Source organism: Leucoraja erinacea, chromosome 4 (genome assembly GCF_028641065.1).
Source record: "Leucoraja erinacea ecotype New England chromosome 4, Leri_hhj_1, whole genome shotgun sequence".
In the NCBI taxonomy this organism is placed as follows: domain Eukaryota; kingdom Metazoa; phylum Chordata; class Chondrichthyes; order Rajiformes; family Rajidae; genus Leucoraja; species Leucoraja erinaceus.
The window spans coordinates 68,980,801-68,998,884 of NC_073380.1; the positions used below are offsets into that span (position 1 = coordinate 68,980,801).

The window sequence follows — 18,084 nt, forward strand, 5'->3', positions numbered from 1 at the left end:
ATCGTTCCTGGATTACAATAATGGCAATGACTAAGTCTCACATGGGAATCTGATTCGTGGGATCTCGTAGCAAATTGGCAAATTGCATTTGGCTTTGGATGCACTGGGTGTGATGTCAAGACTGGAATTTGCAATTAGAAAGTCCATGACCTCTTTTTATTACACTGTGTTTTTTCCGTGCTATGGGACTTTGCCAGTCCCAAATATAATTGTAATGTGGGCAAGAATGGCGGAAATATATCAGCAAGTATGTAAATAATGTGAACGAAATAGGTATGTTGTTGTAGTGGGGAGGGTCATTTTTATTGCATTTAGAATGACCTATTGATGTGTTGGTGTGATGGGCAAAATTTAATGACATGTGAAGTTTAATCCTGAAAAAGGAGGTGAATAATCTTGTGAAGACTAATAAGTACAGGGAGGATAAAGAAGGCTAGAAATGCTCAATGAATGATAGGAGAGTCTAGCATGTATGTCCAAGGACCTTTGAAGTTAGTAGTGCTGACGGTAGATACACTGTTTATGAAGTTTTAATGTACAATTTGCTTTTGCAGTTATTAGCTAGGCATAGAATAAATGGCAAAAATTCCGGTATTAAGTTACGGATCAAATTTTGTATGTAGTTTGTGACGGTTGTCTATATTTGAGACAATACAAGACCTAGAATGAGGCTTATCTTGGGCTCCCTTTAACAAGCCTTAAAATTCATTCTGGAGGAGATCCTATAGTTTGTGAGCAATTTGCTAACCATTTATTGGAAGTCTGTTCACTTTTTACCACATCAGCAGGAGATATTTTCATTCATCATCTAACATTTTCAGATAATTAACATACTTGTACAAGTTTGATTCTGCACCATACCTTTCTTAATTGATCTTCCACTCCAGGTACAAGCATAATGCCGGCCAGAGATGTACCAATTAATAAAATAGTTGTATACACCAATCGTGTTACAATTGAAGCTCTCCCAGTTGGACAACATGAGCACACCAGACAAGGAGCACTACCACACAAACATGGGATCTGTAAACAGGAAAGGGTTAATTTTAACATTGGCTCAGCAAATTAGCTTTGTAGCAAGTTCACATGAATGACTGAAACAAAAGCAAAACTTTCAACCAGAATAATAACTTATTCAACCAGAATATATATTTTTTCAATGCAAGCAAATAATACTGCTGTTGATCAGAATAGCAGTGGACAGCTAAGTACTGAATCTCAGAGATATGCTCCCAAATGGCAAAAAAAAAAACATGGCTACATAATTAACAGAATGTATGGAGAATTCCAGCAACTTCCTAACTATGCCAGGCATTCATATCTTGACACAGATTTGAACCTAGTATTAAAGATGCAAAGACATCATCGTTGACTTTGGAGCCAGAAGTCATAGTAGGTAGCACTGCAGAGTGGTGTGACTTTTTGATGATATGAGATGCCACCTTGAGACAGTGCTTCCAGTAGATCTCTTTGATGATAGGAAGTCAATACCCGTGATGAACTGTGCGATGTCCATCACTTTCTGCAGCCTCCTTCATTCTTCGACTGAACCAAGCCATGATGCAACCAATGATATGCTCTCCACCATACACGTGTAGAGGTTGGATGGCATATTCTGTATTTCCTTTTAAAAAAAGTCCCTCATTGGCCATGAGGGCTTTGGGATATGAGAGACACCAAATGAGACCAAGTCTTTCTGTTAGACATTGACCAAAGTCCTAAAGGATAAACATGGCAAACATAAAAACATGAGGCAGCATGGTGGCGCAGCGGTAGAGTTGCTGCCTTACAGTGCCAGATATCTGAGTTTGATCCTGACTACAGGTACTTGCCTGTATGAGTTTTTATGTTCTCCCAGTGACCTGGGAGGGTTTTGTCCAGGATCTCCGGTTTCCTCCAGCACTCCAAAGACATACATTTTTGTAGGTTAATTGGCTTGATATACATTGCCCCTAATGTGTGTAGGATAGGACTAGTGTACGTGGATTGCTAGTTGGTGTGGGCTCAGTGAGCTGAAGGGTTGGTTTCCACGCTGTTTCTCTAAACTAAACTAAAAGCCAAGATTAAAGTAAATGTCAGATATATTTCTTGAAACAGCACACAAATTGCTGTGGACTGGTAAAACTATTATTAAAACTATTTAGTTAATTTGACCTAAAGTCCTGCAGTTGCAAGAACCGTATTACAGACTGTTGAGCATGTGGTGCAATATGAACAGTCGTGATTTCTAAATGTTTTGCATTTTTGCCTCAGGGAATGACAGAAATTTCTCGGTTTAGCCCGGAATCAGCCAGTTCACGTTCATGTGATAGAAGCACATTTAGGCCATTCGGCTAATCTATCTCTCCCTCCTAATCCCATTGTCCTGCCTTCTCCCCATAGCCTCCGAAACCTGTACTTATCAATAATCTAGCTATCTCTGCCCGAAAAATATTAATTGACTTGGCCTCCACAGCTGTCTGTGACATGAATTCCCCACATTCACCACTCTCTAACTAAAAAAATTCCTCCTCATTTCCTTCCGAAAGGAACGTCCTTTTATTCTGAGACTATGACCTCTGGTCCTAGACTCCCCCACTGGTGGAAACATCCTCCCCATTCGGAGGCTATGGGGAGAAGGCAGGAGAATGGGGTTAGGAGGGAGAGATAGATCAGCCGAATGGCCTAATTTGTGTGGGTGTGTGTGTGTGTGTGTGTGTGTGTGTGTGTGTGTGTGTGTGTGTGTGTGTGTTTGTGTGTGTGTGTGTGTGTGTGTGTGTGTGTGTTTCACATTTCCTCGAAAACATGATGCGCTGACGGTGACATTTTTACATATTCCAATAGAGATTTATGCCATGATTTCAAAAATCACCTCATTTGAAAATTTGATGGATTATTTCCTGAGTTATTTATGAAAATATTTAAAAATTTCAAATAACTTGGTAAATAAATGAGATGGTCTCGCCGATGACGTCACAATGGATCTGCCTACCTCTACTCGCGCTGTCACAATGGATCTGCCTGCCTCTGCTCGCGCTGCGAGTGACGTCACCCCTGTTCTCTCTTCTGTACTTCTTGGCTTCTTAACTTTCACTTCTTTAAATTTGTCACTTAGGGTTTTTTAAACGGCTGATCAGGTCGTGCTGCGCGCTCCGCTGGACTCCTTGAAGTTCTAGAACATTGCAGCGGCGGCCTTTATCACTGCGTGTGTGAGGATGCGGGACAGCGCAATGGGAATTTGATCGTGGTGGCCATTACTCCGTCTGGGAGAGGCCGTCTAAATGGAGACCTGCGATTCCTCCGTCGATCGCAGGGACTCAGGGAATCGTGACGCCTTTTCCTCGCTGGTGATCCCGATCACACCTGGCCATCAAGGGGGCCGACCTCCTCGACGCCTCCCCCGCCCGATCGTCTGTCACGCGGGTCAGTGGGCTTCCCCTCGCGGAAGCCACGATCGGCTGGCCCTCCACTTTTGACCGTTCTCAGATCACTCCCTGCCTCGTTCGGGTCCATGCCGGCTGCAGCCTAGCTCAGGCCCGGTGCCTGTTCGGGTGTCTGCTGCTCTATGTCCTGGGTAGCTGCTGCCTCTACCCCCTCGCACCCCCCTCTCTACCCCCTGCCAGGGACAGAAAGAGAGAGAGGGAGGGGGGGGGAGGGAGAGGGGGGGCAGGGGAGGGGGGGGCAGGGAGAGGGGGGGCAGGGAGAGGGGGGGCAGGGAGAGGGGGGCAGGGAGAGGGGGGCAGGGAGAGGGGGCAGGGAGAGGGGGGCAGGGAGAGGGGGGCAGGGAGAGGGGGGCAGGGAGAGGGGGCAGAGAGAGGGGGCAGGGAGAGGGGGGCAGGGAGAGGGGGGCAGGGAGAGGGGGGCAGGGAGAGGGGGACGTGGAAGGAGGAGGGGATGAGGAGGGGGGTAGAGAGGGGGGGAGCGGGAGGGGAGGTCGTCCCCCCTTGACCGTCTATAGACACCACACCTATAGACACCTCACAAGCAACTGAACCATCCTACCAACAACTGAGCAGTCGCGCTTTGAGTGAATAACTTGTTCCTGACTTACTTAGACTTAGTTCCTCCCACACTGTTGAGTGCATTGGGCAGCAAGCTTTCGCCATTCTGTTCGGTCATGTGCAACGTCTTTCACCCTCGATAGGTTAGCGTGCCGGGCTTCCAAATCCTTCTGGAATGTTCGCCTCCATGTGAGTTTTGGTCGGCCTCTTTTCCTTCTTCCGTCAGGTTTCCATGTCATTGCTATCTTAGGTGCACATTCTGGTGACATTCTGAGTACGTCCTGCAAATTTCATCCTGCGTACCTCTATGTCCTGGCTGAGAGGCTTTGTTGCAGTTACCCGGTAGATCTCCTCATTTGTGATGTGGTCTCTGTATCTAGTCTTCAGGATCTTCCTCAAGCAGCGTTGTTGGAATGTATCCAATTTCTTTTTCATCTTCATATTGATTTTCCATGTCTCACTGGCATAAGGGGCTATAGGGAGGACTACGGACTGGAAGAGCTTGACTTTTAACATCTTGGATATCCCGCCACTAGACCATATTGGCTGCATTCTTCTGAAGACTGATGCAGCTGTACCAATTTGGGAGTTGATGTCGACCTCTACATCATCTACTGTGACTATGCTGCTAAGTTAGGTAAATCTTGTGGAGTTTTCCAAATGTTCCTCATTGATTATCAGTTGTCTGCTGGTCTCCAGTCTGCATAGTCTTAGTTTTCTGGCAGCTGATCTTTAATCCAACCATTGATACATTCTCATCCAGAGAGGTTGCCAACTCTTGAAGGGTGTGTCTCGACTGTGCTAGTAATGCATTGTCATCGGCAAAGAGGTTCCTCTTTAATCTCTCTCCTTTCAACTTAATTCTATGCACACTAATTTTTGAATTCTGTATGCTGGAAAAAAGATTGTGAATGTTCATTTTAAGAGCCTGCCCCACTTTCACCACCTAATTCACAACCTTTTTTGCTCGTGGACATTTTTCATCAGGTTAGAAAAATGCCCCAACCTACGTGATGCCACGAGTACCTACGACAAGCATCACGACCTACCTACGACCTACCTACAACCTCCTATGACCTCGTGACGACCATGCTGCGAGTATGTCAAGGGCAAACTCGGCAGAGGTCGTGAATTATGTCGTGAAAGTGTGACAGGTCTTTCAGTAAAAGGCCCTTTATCCATACCTGTCATCATCTTGTACACCTCCATAAGGTTAGCCCTCAGTGTCCTGCACTACAAAGAAAGTCCTAGCCTATCCAACCTCTCCCTGTAACTCAAGCCCGCAAGTTCAGGTAACATTGTGTTGAATCTCATTTGCATCCTTTCCAACTTAATGGCATCCTTGCATTCTGGACGACCAGAACCACACATAGTAATCCAACTGCGGTCTCATCAATAATTTGTGCAGTTTATTCATGGCATCCCAACTTTGGTATGCAATACCTTTCCCACAATGACTTGTGCCAAACTCCTTCTTCACCACTGTCCATCTGAATTGCCACTGTCAGGAAACCATGCTCCTGAACTCCCAGATCTCTCTGTTCAGCAACATTCTCCAGGGCACTTCTGTTTACTGTGCAAGTCCTTCCTTCGTTTGACATAACACAATCCAATACCTCACACTTATCAGAATGGCCTACCCCTTATTTAAAAAGGGGCAGGCCATTTAGAACAGAGATGAGGAAAACCTTTTTCACCCAGAGTTGTGAATCTGTAGAATTCTCTGCCTCAGAAGGCAGTGGAGGCCAATTCTCTGGATGTTTTCAAGAGAGAGTTAGATAGGGCTCTTAAAGATAGTGGGGTCAAGGGATATGGGGAGAAGGCAGGAAAGGGGTACTGATTGTGGATGATTAGCCATGATCAATGAATGGCGGTGCTTGAAGGGCTTACTCCTGCACCTATTGTCCATTATCAGAGTTAAATTCCACTTGCCATTCCTTGGCCTATCTTCCCGACTGATTTAGATCTTGTTGTAAACTTACATCACCTTTTTCCACTGTCTACTATACCATCTATTTTGGTGTCATCTGCCAATTTACTCACAAGCTAACTACATTGTCATCTAAATCGTTAATGTACTTAATAAACAGCAGCAAACCCAGCACCAACCCCTGCAGCACTCCACCCATACGCTTCCAATCAGAAACTACCTTCAATAACTACCTTCTGACCCCTTCTTCCAAGCCAATGTTAAAACCAACTAATTTCTTCCACTACGAATCCACCTCCCATCTGCAATGTCACTGAGTTTATAATTTTGTTTCACAACCTGTATCAAAACCGTTTCCCATCTAAACCTCTCACCCCTCCTGTTTCCTTTGACTCTAAGTTTCTATGAATAATGTTTAGTGCAAGATAAAGTCCAGTAACATTGTATTAAAGATTGTCCAAGGGTCTCCAATGAGTAGCTCCGGCCCACTATCTAGTTGTTCATAGAATGATTCAGTTGCCCGATAGCAGCTGGGACTTCCCCAAAGTTGAAGCATTCATGGATCACATTTATATCTACAGGGGCCTCCCTGTCAACTTGCTGACAGGAGCATTTGGCTTTAGTTCTGGATGGTCTCCATGGGCTTTTGTGGATCATGTCTCCTGTGGACATTACTCTTCAGCAGACTGTCCAAGTCCTTTTTACCCCCTGGCAGTACTCAGTCTATGGTATCATTGCAATGCCCATTCATTCAATAGCAATACTTTTCTGCATCTGGAAGATAACTGTCGTAATATGGTCCTTTAAGAGCTGGCTGCAAAGATCGTGCCTGCTTTGGCACATGCAGACAACTGCAAGAACTTTCAATGCGTCATTTGGGAATAAAGTACTGATGCCAACATTGCCTGTTTTAGCATGATGTTGCATAGGGAATAAGAGTTATTAAGGGAATTAAGGATAAGAGGGAAGTCATTTAGGACCGAGATGAGAAAATCATTTTTCACACAGCGTGGTGAATCTGTGGAATTCCCTGCCACGGAAGGTAGTTGAGGCCAGTTAATTGGCTGGATTTAAGAGGGAGTTAGATGTGGCCCTTGTGGCTAAAGGGATCAGGGGGTATGGAGAGAACGCAGGTATGGGATATTGATTTGGATGATCAGCCATGATCCTATTGAATGGCGGTGCAGGCTCGAAGGGCCGAATGCCCTACTCCTGCACCTATTTTCTATGTTTCTATGGAATGCTGTATTGTGAACTTTGCAATTTAAGTTTGTACTTATCTTGCATCTTTCACAATGTTAAGGTGAGATAGAATACTGCTTTATACACCAGAACTAGATCATAGAACAATTTCTTCACGAAAGTCTTTGAGCAATCTTCGTTACCTTTCTTATGTTTTTCAATTATTGATGTCATGTTTTCTTTTGAATGTGAAGAGCTTTGGGAAGTTTTTCAATATTAATACGTAATATATAAATGCATAGAGGGAACTGCAGATGTTGGTGTAAACCAAAGATAGACACAAAATGCAGGAGTAACTCAGCGGGGGGGCAGGCAGCATCTCTGGAGAGAAGGAATGGGTGACGGTTCGGGTCTAGGTGGAAGAAGGGTCTCGACCCAAAACGTCATGCATTCCTTCTCTCCAGAGATGCTGCCTGTCCTGCTGAGTTACTCCAGCATTTTGTGTCAATGTTCAATATATAAATGCATATTCTTGCAAATTCTGTCATTTTTAAAACAGCAGCTTTCTTTGTCCTGCAAACTTTTCGGGTGCAATGAAATGATTTTCAAACTTTTATTCATGACATTATTTAACTTCATCAATCTGTAATGTTCCTGTTTCTAGACCTGACGTGTTTACATTTATAATTGTAACTAATTATTCAAGTCAGTTCATGCAGATAATTGAGTTTATCTTATATAGACCTTTAAGGTAAGCCAGGCTATTTTTAACACAGTTAATATGGATTAACCTGTAAATAAATATTATTTCCAATCCAATGCTGGATGCGAACGGAACAAAGAGAACAGGAATGTGAAAGAAAGTGCAATCAATGGCATTCAACTAGACAGATGATACGGTAGATCAATAGACTCCAATCAAGGCCATTGTAGTGGTGCAACAGGGGCATCCTGTGTATGGCTGCCTAGCCAGCAGCTGTCCGTCTTTTCCCCTCTTTTTATTTTTAGTTAGTTTTAGTGTTTTGTTTTTAGGAGGTCTAGACTTTTTTATGTGGGGGAGGGGGAGGGGGAAACTACTTTCTAGGGTCCCTACCTGGTCGGAGAGGCAACTTTTCTCCGGGCTGCACCGTCGACCCGTCCTCGTGGCCTACCAGCGGGCCTGGAGCGGCGTTTTCCTGAGGGACCACCCAACACCTCGGCTTCGGCGGTGGCACAGCGCTGGAGGCTATCGCGGAATGGAGCGGGCAATGCCTTGCCTGGGTCACCGCGCTGGAGCTCCGGTGAGCTGAAGACCGCCGAGAAAAAACAGCGCGGAGCTGCGGGTCTGTGGAGCGGCCAGCCGTGGGCGGCGGCGCTGAACTTAACAACGGGAGCCTGGGATCTCTCAATGAGATCGGCAGTGGTGGAGCTCCAACTGGCGCGGCCTTGTCGGCTTCGGAAGCCGCGGTCTACGGTAAGGAAGCGGCCGTTCCAGGTGTCCCAAGCCGCTGAGAGGACTCTCCCGATGCCGGGAGCAACAGCCTGGAACATCGGGCCTCCATAGAGGCAACTGTGGAGGCCTCAATAGGCCCGACTATGGGTGAACTGGGGATGGGGACTGGACATTGTGCTTTCCCTCATAATGGAAACCATTGTGGGGGGATGTTTTTATGTTTTTATGTTAAAGATCTTTCTTATTGTTATGTTTTGTATTACCCTTTCTGGCTTGATCCCCCCCCCCCCCTCACCACCTCCAGTTTAAATTCCAGTTGGAATATTTGGAGGACCAAGCAACCGAGAGGAACCAAGAACTGATAGAGCTGCTGCCTCACAATGCTAGAGACCCAGGTTCAAACCTAACCTCAGCTGCTGTCTGTGTGGAGTTTGCACGTTCTCCCTGTGACTGGATGGGTTTCCTCTGGGTGCTCCGTTTTCCTCACAGATCATGAAGACATGCAGGATTGTAGATTAAATGGCTTTAATAAATTGCCCCAAGTTTGGAGGGGTGGGGGTTGACCTTATCTTCAAAACCTATTACGTGCCATCTTTTTTGCTCTCCTGATTTACACATGCTCCAACACGCCCTTCAATCCATATAGGAGGTAGGTAGTTGTTCAAGGCTGCTCTCATAGTTCTCACAACTATTTAAAAACTAATATAATTATGGTAATTGGTCCCAAAGTGGTTTCTCACTAACACTTCAGTCACCTGCTCTGCCTTTTCTCCCAAGAGGTAGTTGAATTTTGCCCCTTCTCTAATATGGCTATCTACATATTGATTGGAAAATTTTTACTAAATTCACTACAAATTCCATCCCATCCAAGCACACGGCATAATGGCAGTCCCAGTCAATATTTGGAAATACCCTACTAAAATAACCGTGTAATTCTTCCAGCTATCTGTTATCTCCCTACATATTTCTCCCTCTAACTCCCACTGACTATTGAGAGAGGGGGCTATAGAAGAATCCCATCATTGTGATTACCCACTTCTCATTTCCACCCATATCACTGGATAATCCCCCAGGAAGATCCTCTCTAAGTACCACAGTGATGTTCTCAAATCAAAACTGTAACACCATCTCTTACCAACACCTCTATCTCTCCTGTAGCATTGGTACCAAAAACACTGTGTTGGCAGTCCCGTCTCTCACTCAGCCATGTTTCCATAATATCGATAATATCCTAGTCCCAGGTAGATAAAAATGCTGGAGAAACTCAGTGGGTGAGGCAGCATCTATGGAGTGAAGGAATAGGCGACGTTTCGGGTCGAGACCCTTCTTCAGACTGATGTGGGGGGGAGGGGGGGGGGGGGGAAGAAAGGAAGATGCGGAGACAGTAGGCTATGGGAGAGCTGGGAAGGCAGGAGGAGGGATGGAGAAAGCAAGCACTACCTGAAATTTGAGAATTCAATGTTCATACCGCTGGGCTGTAAACTACCCACGCAAAATATGAGGTGCTGCTCCTCCAATTTGCAGTGGCACTCACTCTGGCCATGGAGGAGGCCCAGGACAGAAAGGTCAGATTCAGAATGGGAGGGGGAGTTGAAGTGCTGAGTGACTGGGAGATCAGGTTGGTTAATGCGAACTGAGCTGGGGTGTTGGGCGAGGCGACATCTACTACGTCTACTGCATCTTCCGACATCTACTATAAGCCCACTGACTCCCATGGCTATCTGGACTACACTTCTTCCCACCCTGCTTCCTGTAAGGATTCTATCCCCTACTCCCAATTCCTCCGTCTATGCCGCATCTGCACCCAGGATGAGGTGTTCCAAACCAGGCATCGGAGATGTCCTCATTCTTTAGGGCCTCTTCGGCAATAGATGAGGCTCTCACCAGGGTCTCCTTTATATCCCATAACTCCACACTCACTCACCATCCACCCCACTCGTAAAAAGGACAGAGTCCCCCTTGTCCTCACCTTTCACCCTACCAGCCGTCACATACAACATGTAATCCAACATTTTCGCCACCTCCAACGGGATCCCACCACTGGCCACATCTTCCCATCTCCTCCCCTTTCGGCTTTCTGCAGAGAACACTCCCTCCGTAACTTTCTGGTTAATTTGTCCCTTCCCACCCAAACCACCTCCTCCCCTGGTACTTTACCTTGCGACCGCAGGAAATGTTACACTTGTCGCTTTACCTCCCCTCTAGACTCCATCCAAGGACCCAAGCAGTCTTTCCAGGTGAGGCAGAGGTTCACCTGCACATCCTCCAATCTCATCTATTGCATCTGCGGTTCCAGGTGTCAACTTCTCTACATCGGCGATACGAAGCGCAGGCTTGGCGATCGCTTCGCCCAACACCTCCGCTCAGTTCGCATTAACTAACCTGATCTCCCGGTGGCTCAGCACTTCAACTCCCCCTCCCATTCCGAATCCGACCTTTCTGTCCTAGACCTCCTCCATGGCCAGAGTGCATCCCACTGCAAATTGGAGGAGGAGCACCTCATATTTCGCTTGGGTAGTTTACACGCCAGCGGTATGAACATTGACTTCTCCAATTCCAGGTAGTCCTTGCTTTCTCCCTCCTTCCCCTCCCATTGCCAGCTCTCCCACAGCTTACTGTCTCCGCCTCTTCCTTTCTTTTTCCAGACACCCCCCACATCAGTCTCGACCCGAAACGTCGCCTATTCCTTCGCTCCATAGATACTGCCTCACCCGCTGTGTTTCTCCAGCATTTTTGTCTACCTTTGATTTTTCCAGCATTTGCAGTTTTTTCTTAAACATATCCCAGTCCCATGTTCTTATCCATGCTCTGGGTTCATCTGCCTTATCTGTCTAGCCTCTTGCATTGAAATAAATGCAAGTTAAACTAACAGACATTCCTCAACCACTGTCCTGTTTACTGAACTTGCGCTCTCTAGCTTATGTGTTTGCCGTTACCATCTCAAAAGGCCTCACCCACGAGGCTTATATTTTGTGACAGAATTTATAAATAAATAATTCAGGTTCTTTGCCAAAGCAAGATCATTTCAGGAAATCTCAAAACTGTTGCAAATGTCACTGTGAGTCCAAGTAAGAAGAAATAATCCTCATAGAACTCACAAATATGAGTTGTCAATGGCTTGTCCCTCTCTGGGGCATCCTGGACACCACCTGCCCAGAACTAAGCATGCTGGAAAAATTCTAAGGCTTTGATTTGACGCCTGCCTACCTCTTGCAACTTAATTGCCAAATATCATGGTGGCAGTGATGGGGAGGGTCCCATTGCTAATGGAAACTGGGTAAAAAGCTGTCACCCACAATGCAAATTTGACCCCCCAGTGTATCCACCTTCTCAATATGTGCACGGGAGCCTGATGGAGGCATGTAATTATTCTTAAACTTCTTTGAAGTCAGCTTCTTCAGAATGGAGACAGAGGAGGCTGCATTGAGTCATAGAGTGACACAATGTGGTGACAGGCCCTTCAGCCCAACTTGCCCACACCAGCCAACAGTGGCGGACTGGTCAGGGTGTCAGCTTGCCCAATGGCAAGTGGGCCCCTGATGAAGTGGGCCCCCTTTGTCTCCTGGCAACCAATAGTTTTAGACCCAGTCCGCTACTGCCAGCCAACATATCCCAGCTACACTACTCCAACCTGCCCGCGTTTGGTCCATATTCCTCTGAACGTGTCCTATCCATGTACCTGACTAACTGTTTCTTAAATGTTGGGATAGTCCCTGCCTCAACAACCTCCTCCGGCAGCTTGTTCCATACATCCACCACCCTTTGTGTGAAAAAGTTACCCCTCAGATTCCTATTAAAACTTTTTCCCTTCACCTTAAACCTATGTTCTCTGGTCCTCGATTCATCATTGCAGTTGTTAGAATCCACAGTAAAACAAACGGAGAGCAGACAGAGAACGCAACAGCTCAGGCAGCATCTAAGGAGGGAAATGGACTCAGTCTGGCAGGATCTAGACCGGAAACATCAAATATTCACTCCTCTACACAGACGCTGCCTGGCCCGCACACTTTCAACAGCAGCTCTCCTTTTGTTTGGTACTTTTATAGAAATCATGTTCTCCCCTGCGACAATGAGTAAAGCTTTGAGGACGGTGAGTTACCATTCACCATCCTATATAAATAGGCAGGGTGGGTGGACTGAGGTGAGAAACATATAGGATGGAAATGTATTGGGAGACGATAGGGGGTGGGGGGGGAGGAGAAGAAGGGCAGGAGAAGGCATGCATAGCTTTAAGGTGAGAGAGGCAAAGTTTAAAGGAAATGTATGGGGCAAGTTTTATTTTACACAGAGGTGGTGGGTGCCTGGAGTGATACAGGAGGTAGACACGATGGTGATGTTTAAAATGCTTTTAAACACGCACAAGGACAAGCAGGTAATGGAGGAATATGGATCACAAGCAGGCAGGGTAAATTGGTCTAACTTGGCATCATGGTCTACATGGACCTTCGGGCCGAATGGTTCTATTGAAAACAAAGTTTGTAAAATAAAATAGAGTGGTGAGCTTTGGGAAAATATTATACTATCATCTTGGGCAGGAATAAGGTTCCCTCTGTTATTATTTATTTTTTTATTTAATTTAATTATTTATTTCGAAAAGAATAAAAGAATAAAAAGCAAGTGTGAAACAGCATGCAAAAAATAAAACAAGAATATTTATAGCGTCATAAACAATATTTATAAATAAATGAATCGTGTGTGTCTGAAAAGGAGCAGGAAGAAGCCAAAGTTTAGTAATTCCCACCCCTTATTCAATGGTTTATAATTATCTTATACAAATTTAGCAGCTATATGTACACCATATGTACACCAGCAGCTATATGTACTCCAAATTATTTACATTTATACACCAATCAAATATTTACAAAGCCATACAAAAAAAAGAAAAAAAAAAAAAAAAAAAAGAAAAAAACCCTCAGATACTACACAGTATCTCTTAGTCATATATACAACCCATCACCCTATAATCACCTTTCCCAATACAATCAGTATAACAAATATCCCACTCAATCACCCATCCTCATCACAATATCCTTTTAAAAAAGTGTTTTTGGACATCTTTTTGAACTGAATTATGGTTATGCTAAGTTTTATTTCCTGTTCCAGACCATTCCACAAATTCACCCCACAGATTGCTATGCATATACTTTTAAGAGTTGTTCTGCCATTGAGTTTTTTAAAATTAAGTCCCCCTCTCAAATTATACCAGCCCTGTCTTTCCATAAACAGTTTTTGTATATTTCCTGGAAGTAAATTATTTTTTGCTTAGTACATGATTTTTTGCACTTAAATTTAACCAGATCGGTGAACTTCAGTGTATATGACTTTAAGAATAATAAATTGGTATGTTCAAGATATTTCTTATTGCTCTTTTTTGTAATGTGCATAACGGCAGTAGGTTGGTTTTGTAGGTGTTACCCAATATCTCCAACACAGTAACTCAGATGTGGCAATATGAGTGTATTATACAGAGTTTGTAATGATTTGTGGTCCAGAATGTGTCTTGATTTTCCCAATATTGCTATAGACTTTGGCAGTTTTGCTTTGACATGGTTTATATGTGGTTTCCAACAGATTTTGTGGTCTAAGATCACAACAAGAAATGTATTTTCATATACTCTTTCTCTACTTATGTTATCTATTTTCAATTGTACTTGAGGATTTGTTTTGTTTTCCAAATAGCATAATCTGTTTTGCTTAAATTTAGAGACAATTTGTTGACATCAAACCACTGTTTTCATTTATTCATTTCTGATGTGATGACCTCCAAAAGCTGCTTCAAATTGTCACCGGAATAAAAAGTATTCGTATCATCGGCAAATATAATCAATTTCAGTCTATTTGATACTCTGCATATGTCGTTAATGTATATTATGAAAAGCTTTGGACCTAACACAGACCCTTGAGGTACTCCACAAGTTATGTTTATGTAAGTTGATTTATGTTCACCTATTTCTACAGATTGTTGCCTGTTTCTTAAATAGCTTCTCACCCAATCCAATCCCCTCTGATGCCATACCTATCCAGTTTCATGTGTAAAATGTCATGATTTACGGTATCAAATGCTTTTTTTAAGTCTATGAATATTCCCACTGCAAGTTTTTTATTATCTATGTACTGCTCTGTATAATCAGGCATAAAAACGGGGACATTAAAATACGAACAATCGCGTTGAAATTTGATTTTAGTTTCAAACTTCCTTCCGCAAAGCAAAGCGCGCTGATACCTCAAGGTGACCGTTAATGCCAGATCAAATGGTGCATTAACTTCAGTAGGTCATCAAAACATTGTTGGGAAAGTCATATTTAAATATTTAAACCCGACCAATAAAATATAAACTGATTTGTCATTGAAAAATTATTTTTTTGTTCGATTCTGGAAGTTGCATTCAGCGCTAACGAACCATAGCTGGTGGGAGCGAGATGTCAGGAGAAATATATAAGTAGGAACTGCAGATGCTGGTTCATACTGAAAACAGACACAAAATGCTGGAGTAACTCAGCGGGACAGGCAGCGTCTCTGGAGAGAGAAATGGAACAAAGGAATATCTCTCCATCGCCGTCAATATCTCTTGTTCCCCTCTCCCCTAACTCTCAACCTCGACCTGAAACGCTACATATTCCTTCTCTCCAGAGATGCTGCCTGCCCCGCCGAGTCACTACAGCACTTTGCATCGGGAGAAATGTTTGATTGGAAAGTTATGCATTAAATAAATGACAATTCCGCCCGTGAAAATAAAAACATTATATCTGAACCGTATCTTCTGACATAGGTTTGATTTTGAATATATGCTTTTCAGCACCACTGCGTTAATTAGCGATCTGCCACAGGATCAGCACCATCCTTCATAACGGTCAACCCCCCTAAACACACGCGACAAGGCGCCCGTCCCCACACACACTAATGCACTCATCCCCACACACCCCTACGCACACACCATACACACACGCTAATGCATGCATCCCCACCCTACACACACCAATGCACACATCCCGCCACACACACCAATGCACACATCCCTACACACACACCAATGCACACATCCCTACACACACACCAATGCATGCATCCCTCCACACACCAATACACATATCCCTACACACCCTACACACATCAATGCACACATCCCCACACACACACACATCTATGCCCACACCCCTACACACATCAATGTACACATCTCTTCAAACACCCCGACACACACACACACACACACACACACACACAAATGCACACCCCTACACACACACCAATGCACACAGCCCTACACACACACACAAACCCCTACACACACACCAATGCATACAGCCCTACACACACAAACCCCTACACACATCCACAAACACACACACCAACGTAACGCTACACACCAAACCCTACACACAAGCGCACAAACGCACCCACCCCTAGCACACTGACACACAAACTCATCCACACCATCTCCTACGGTGACATACAGGCACCGCACTCACCTAGCTCCGAAACACAGAGCAGCACATCTCGCACACACCCACTACACATCCAGACACCGCACTCACATACACCATCCTCACGCCAAATCAGACACCACGCTCGCACATACACAGCAAACCACCACCCAACCATTCAGTGGACACCCGGCTACACACACACACAATGTGTATCAGAAATTAGCATGCTTCAGGCTGGGACACCGCCGCAGAACTAGTCACGGTTGCAAACGTTTCCCTCGCCTCCCTCCCCCTTTCTGCCTGAGCCCCCGGGTGGGAGAGTGAGCGGGGGGCGGCGGCGCTACTATATTGTTCTCACCCAGCTGCTGACAGTGGTGACCAGGCGCCAGACCATGTTGTTGCAGTCTGCCAGCGACTGGGAGGGAGGGAGGGAGGGCGAATCGCCGCCGCCGCTGCCCGCCTAGTTGACGTCAAGCAGGTGTGAGCCCCTGTCTCTTCAGCACCCAGACCTCGCTGGTAAACTGAGAGCAGCTTTCCTCATCAGACAATAAAAACATCTTTCAACCCCCGCCCCCTCCCCGTCTCCAACATTGAAAGGACGGCTGAGACTGCAGAGGTGCAAACTATTGGCGAGGGAGGTCAGTGTGAATGCCATCCTGATTTGGAAATGAGAAACAGAATATAGATGCGAATGAATACACTGCCTTCAGTTTCTCTTTCCATTAATCTTCTAATGATCATGTCTGCCTTTAAAAACATCCCGTTGCCCACCCCCCGACCCGCACCTCCTCGCCCCTCTCATGGTCTGAAAAACGACTATCTGACATTCTTGAACAAAATCATTTGAAAGGGTCACAAAATCCCTCACAACTGTGTAATTACTGTGAAGTATTTGTATTTTAAGTTAATTATCGTGACCTGGAAATGCTGGCCATTTCCATTCATTCCCATTACACATTTTAATCACTAGGAGACAATGGCCCACTGCTCTGAAATCCCCCACCCTCCCTCTATTTCCACAAATCAGCACTTTGTATTTTTGCTTCAAACCCAGCTCCTTATCATTTTGCATTGTTCAGTGTCAAATCGACTTCAGGAAGCAAAGTGGTACACAGACCCATGCATACCCATCCACACACATTGACGGTGCCAAAGTTGAGAGGGTTGAAAGCTTCAAGTTCCTAGCAGTAAATATCACCAGCAACTTGTCCTGGAGTAAACATAGACACATAGAAAATAGGTGCAGCTGTAGGCTATTCGGCCCTTCGAGCCAGCACCACCATAAAATATGATCAGTATGTTCCTGCTTTCTCCCCATATCCCTTGATTCCGTTAGCCCTAAGAGCTATATCTCACTCTCTCTTGAATACATTCATACCAAAGAGTAGCCATACCAAAGAAATGACCAAAAAAAGCACACCAACGCCTTTACTTCCCTAGGAGACTCAAAAAGTTTGGCATATCCCCAACAAATCTCACCAACTTCTACAGATGTGCTGTACAGAGCACCTTATCAGGGTGTATCTGTTTTGGGAACAGCTTCTTCCAAGACCACAAGAAATTGCAGTGAATTGTGGGCACAGCCCAGACCATCACTCAAACCAACCTCCCTTCTATTGACTCCATTTATACCTCACGCTGCCTCAGCATAGCCAGCGGCATAATCAAGGATGAGTCGCACCCTGGTCACTCCCTCTTCTCACCTCTCCCATCAGGTAATAGGTACAGAAGTGTTTCTTTTCAGCTACTATCATCAATTACTGATATAAACATCCACCTGGTTATGTCAACAACCAGAAAGCGGTTCTGACCTAGCATTTACTTCATTGGACACCCTCAGACTATCTTAAATCTGACTTTCCTGGACTTTATCTTGCACTAAACGTTATTACTTTAATCCTGTATCTGTGGACACCTCGAATGTAATCATGCATTGTAATCATGCATAGTCTTTCCCAGGGCCGACCTTAGGAACAATTTTCATAGAAATATAAATAAATAATTATAAATGAGTCACATGTCGTGAGTAATATGACAGTCAGTCGGCTTTGAAAAAAATCTTAAACCGTGCCTGCGCAGATTGTTCTCCTCTCCATAAAAATAAAAATAAAAAAAGTAACAATTCAATTAGTC

At 44.8% G+C, this 18,084-nt stretch overlaps 1 protein-coding gene across 2 annotated transcripts in view; it reads right to left on the reverse strand.

Moving 5' to 3' along the window:
• LOC129696529 (serine incorporator 1-like) overlaps nucleotides 1-16,394 on the reverse strand; it is an 84,701-nt gene extending 68,307 nt beyond the window's left edge. Inside the window, exons 1-2 of one of the 2 annotated variants that reach the window (XM_055634532.1) lie at nucleotides 16,310-16,394; nucleotides 862-1,023 (exon numbers count right to left, since the gene is read on the reverse strand). In XM_055634532.1, the coding sequence (XP_055490507.1) occupies nucleotides 862-1,023; nucleotides 16,310-16,345 (198 nt within the window). In that variant the 5' untranslated portion in view covers nucleotides 16,346-16,394. The remainder of the gene's footprint in view (nucleotides 1-861; nucleotides 1,024-16,309) is intronic. The other variant, XM_055634533.1, reaches the window with a different exon arrangement.
• Nucleotides 16,395-18,084: the final 1,690 nt, after the last annotated feature.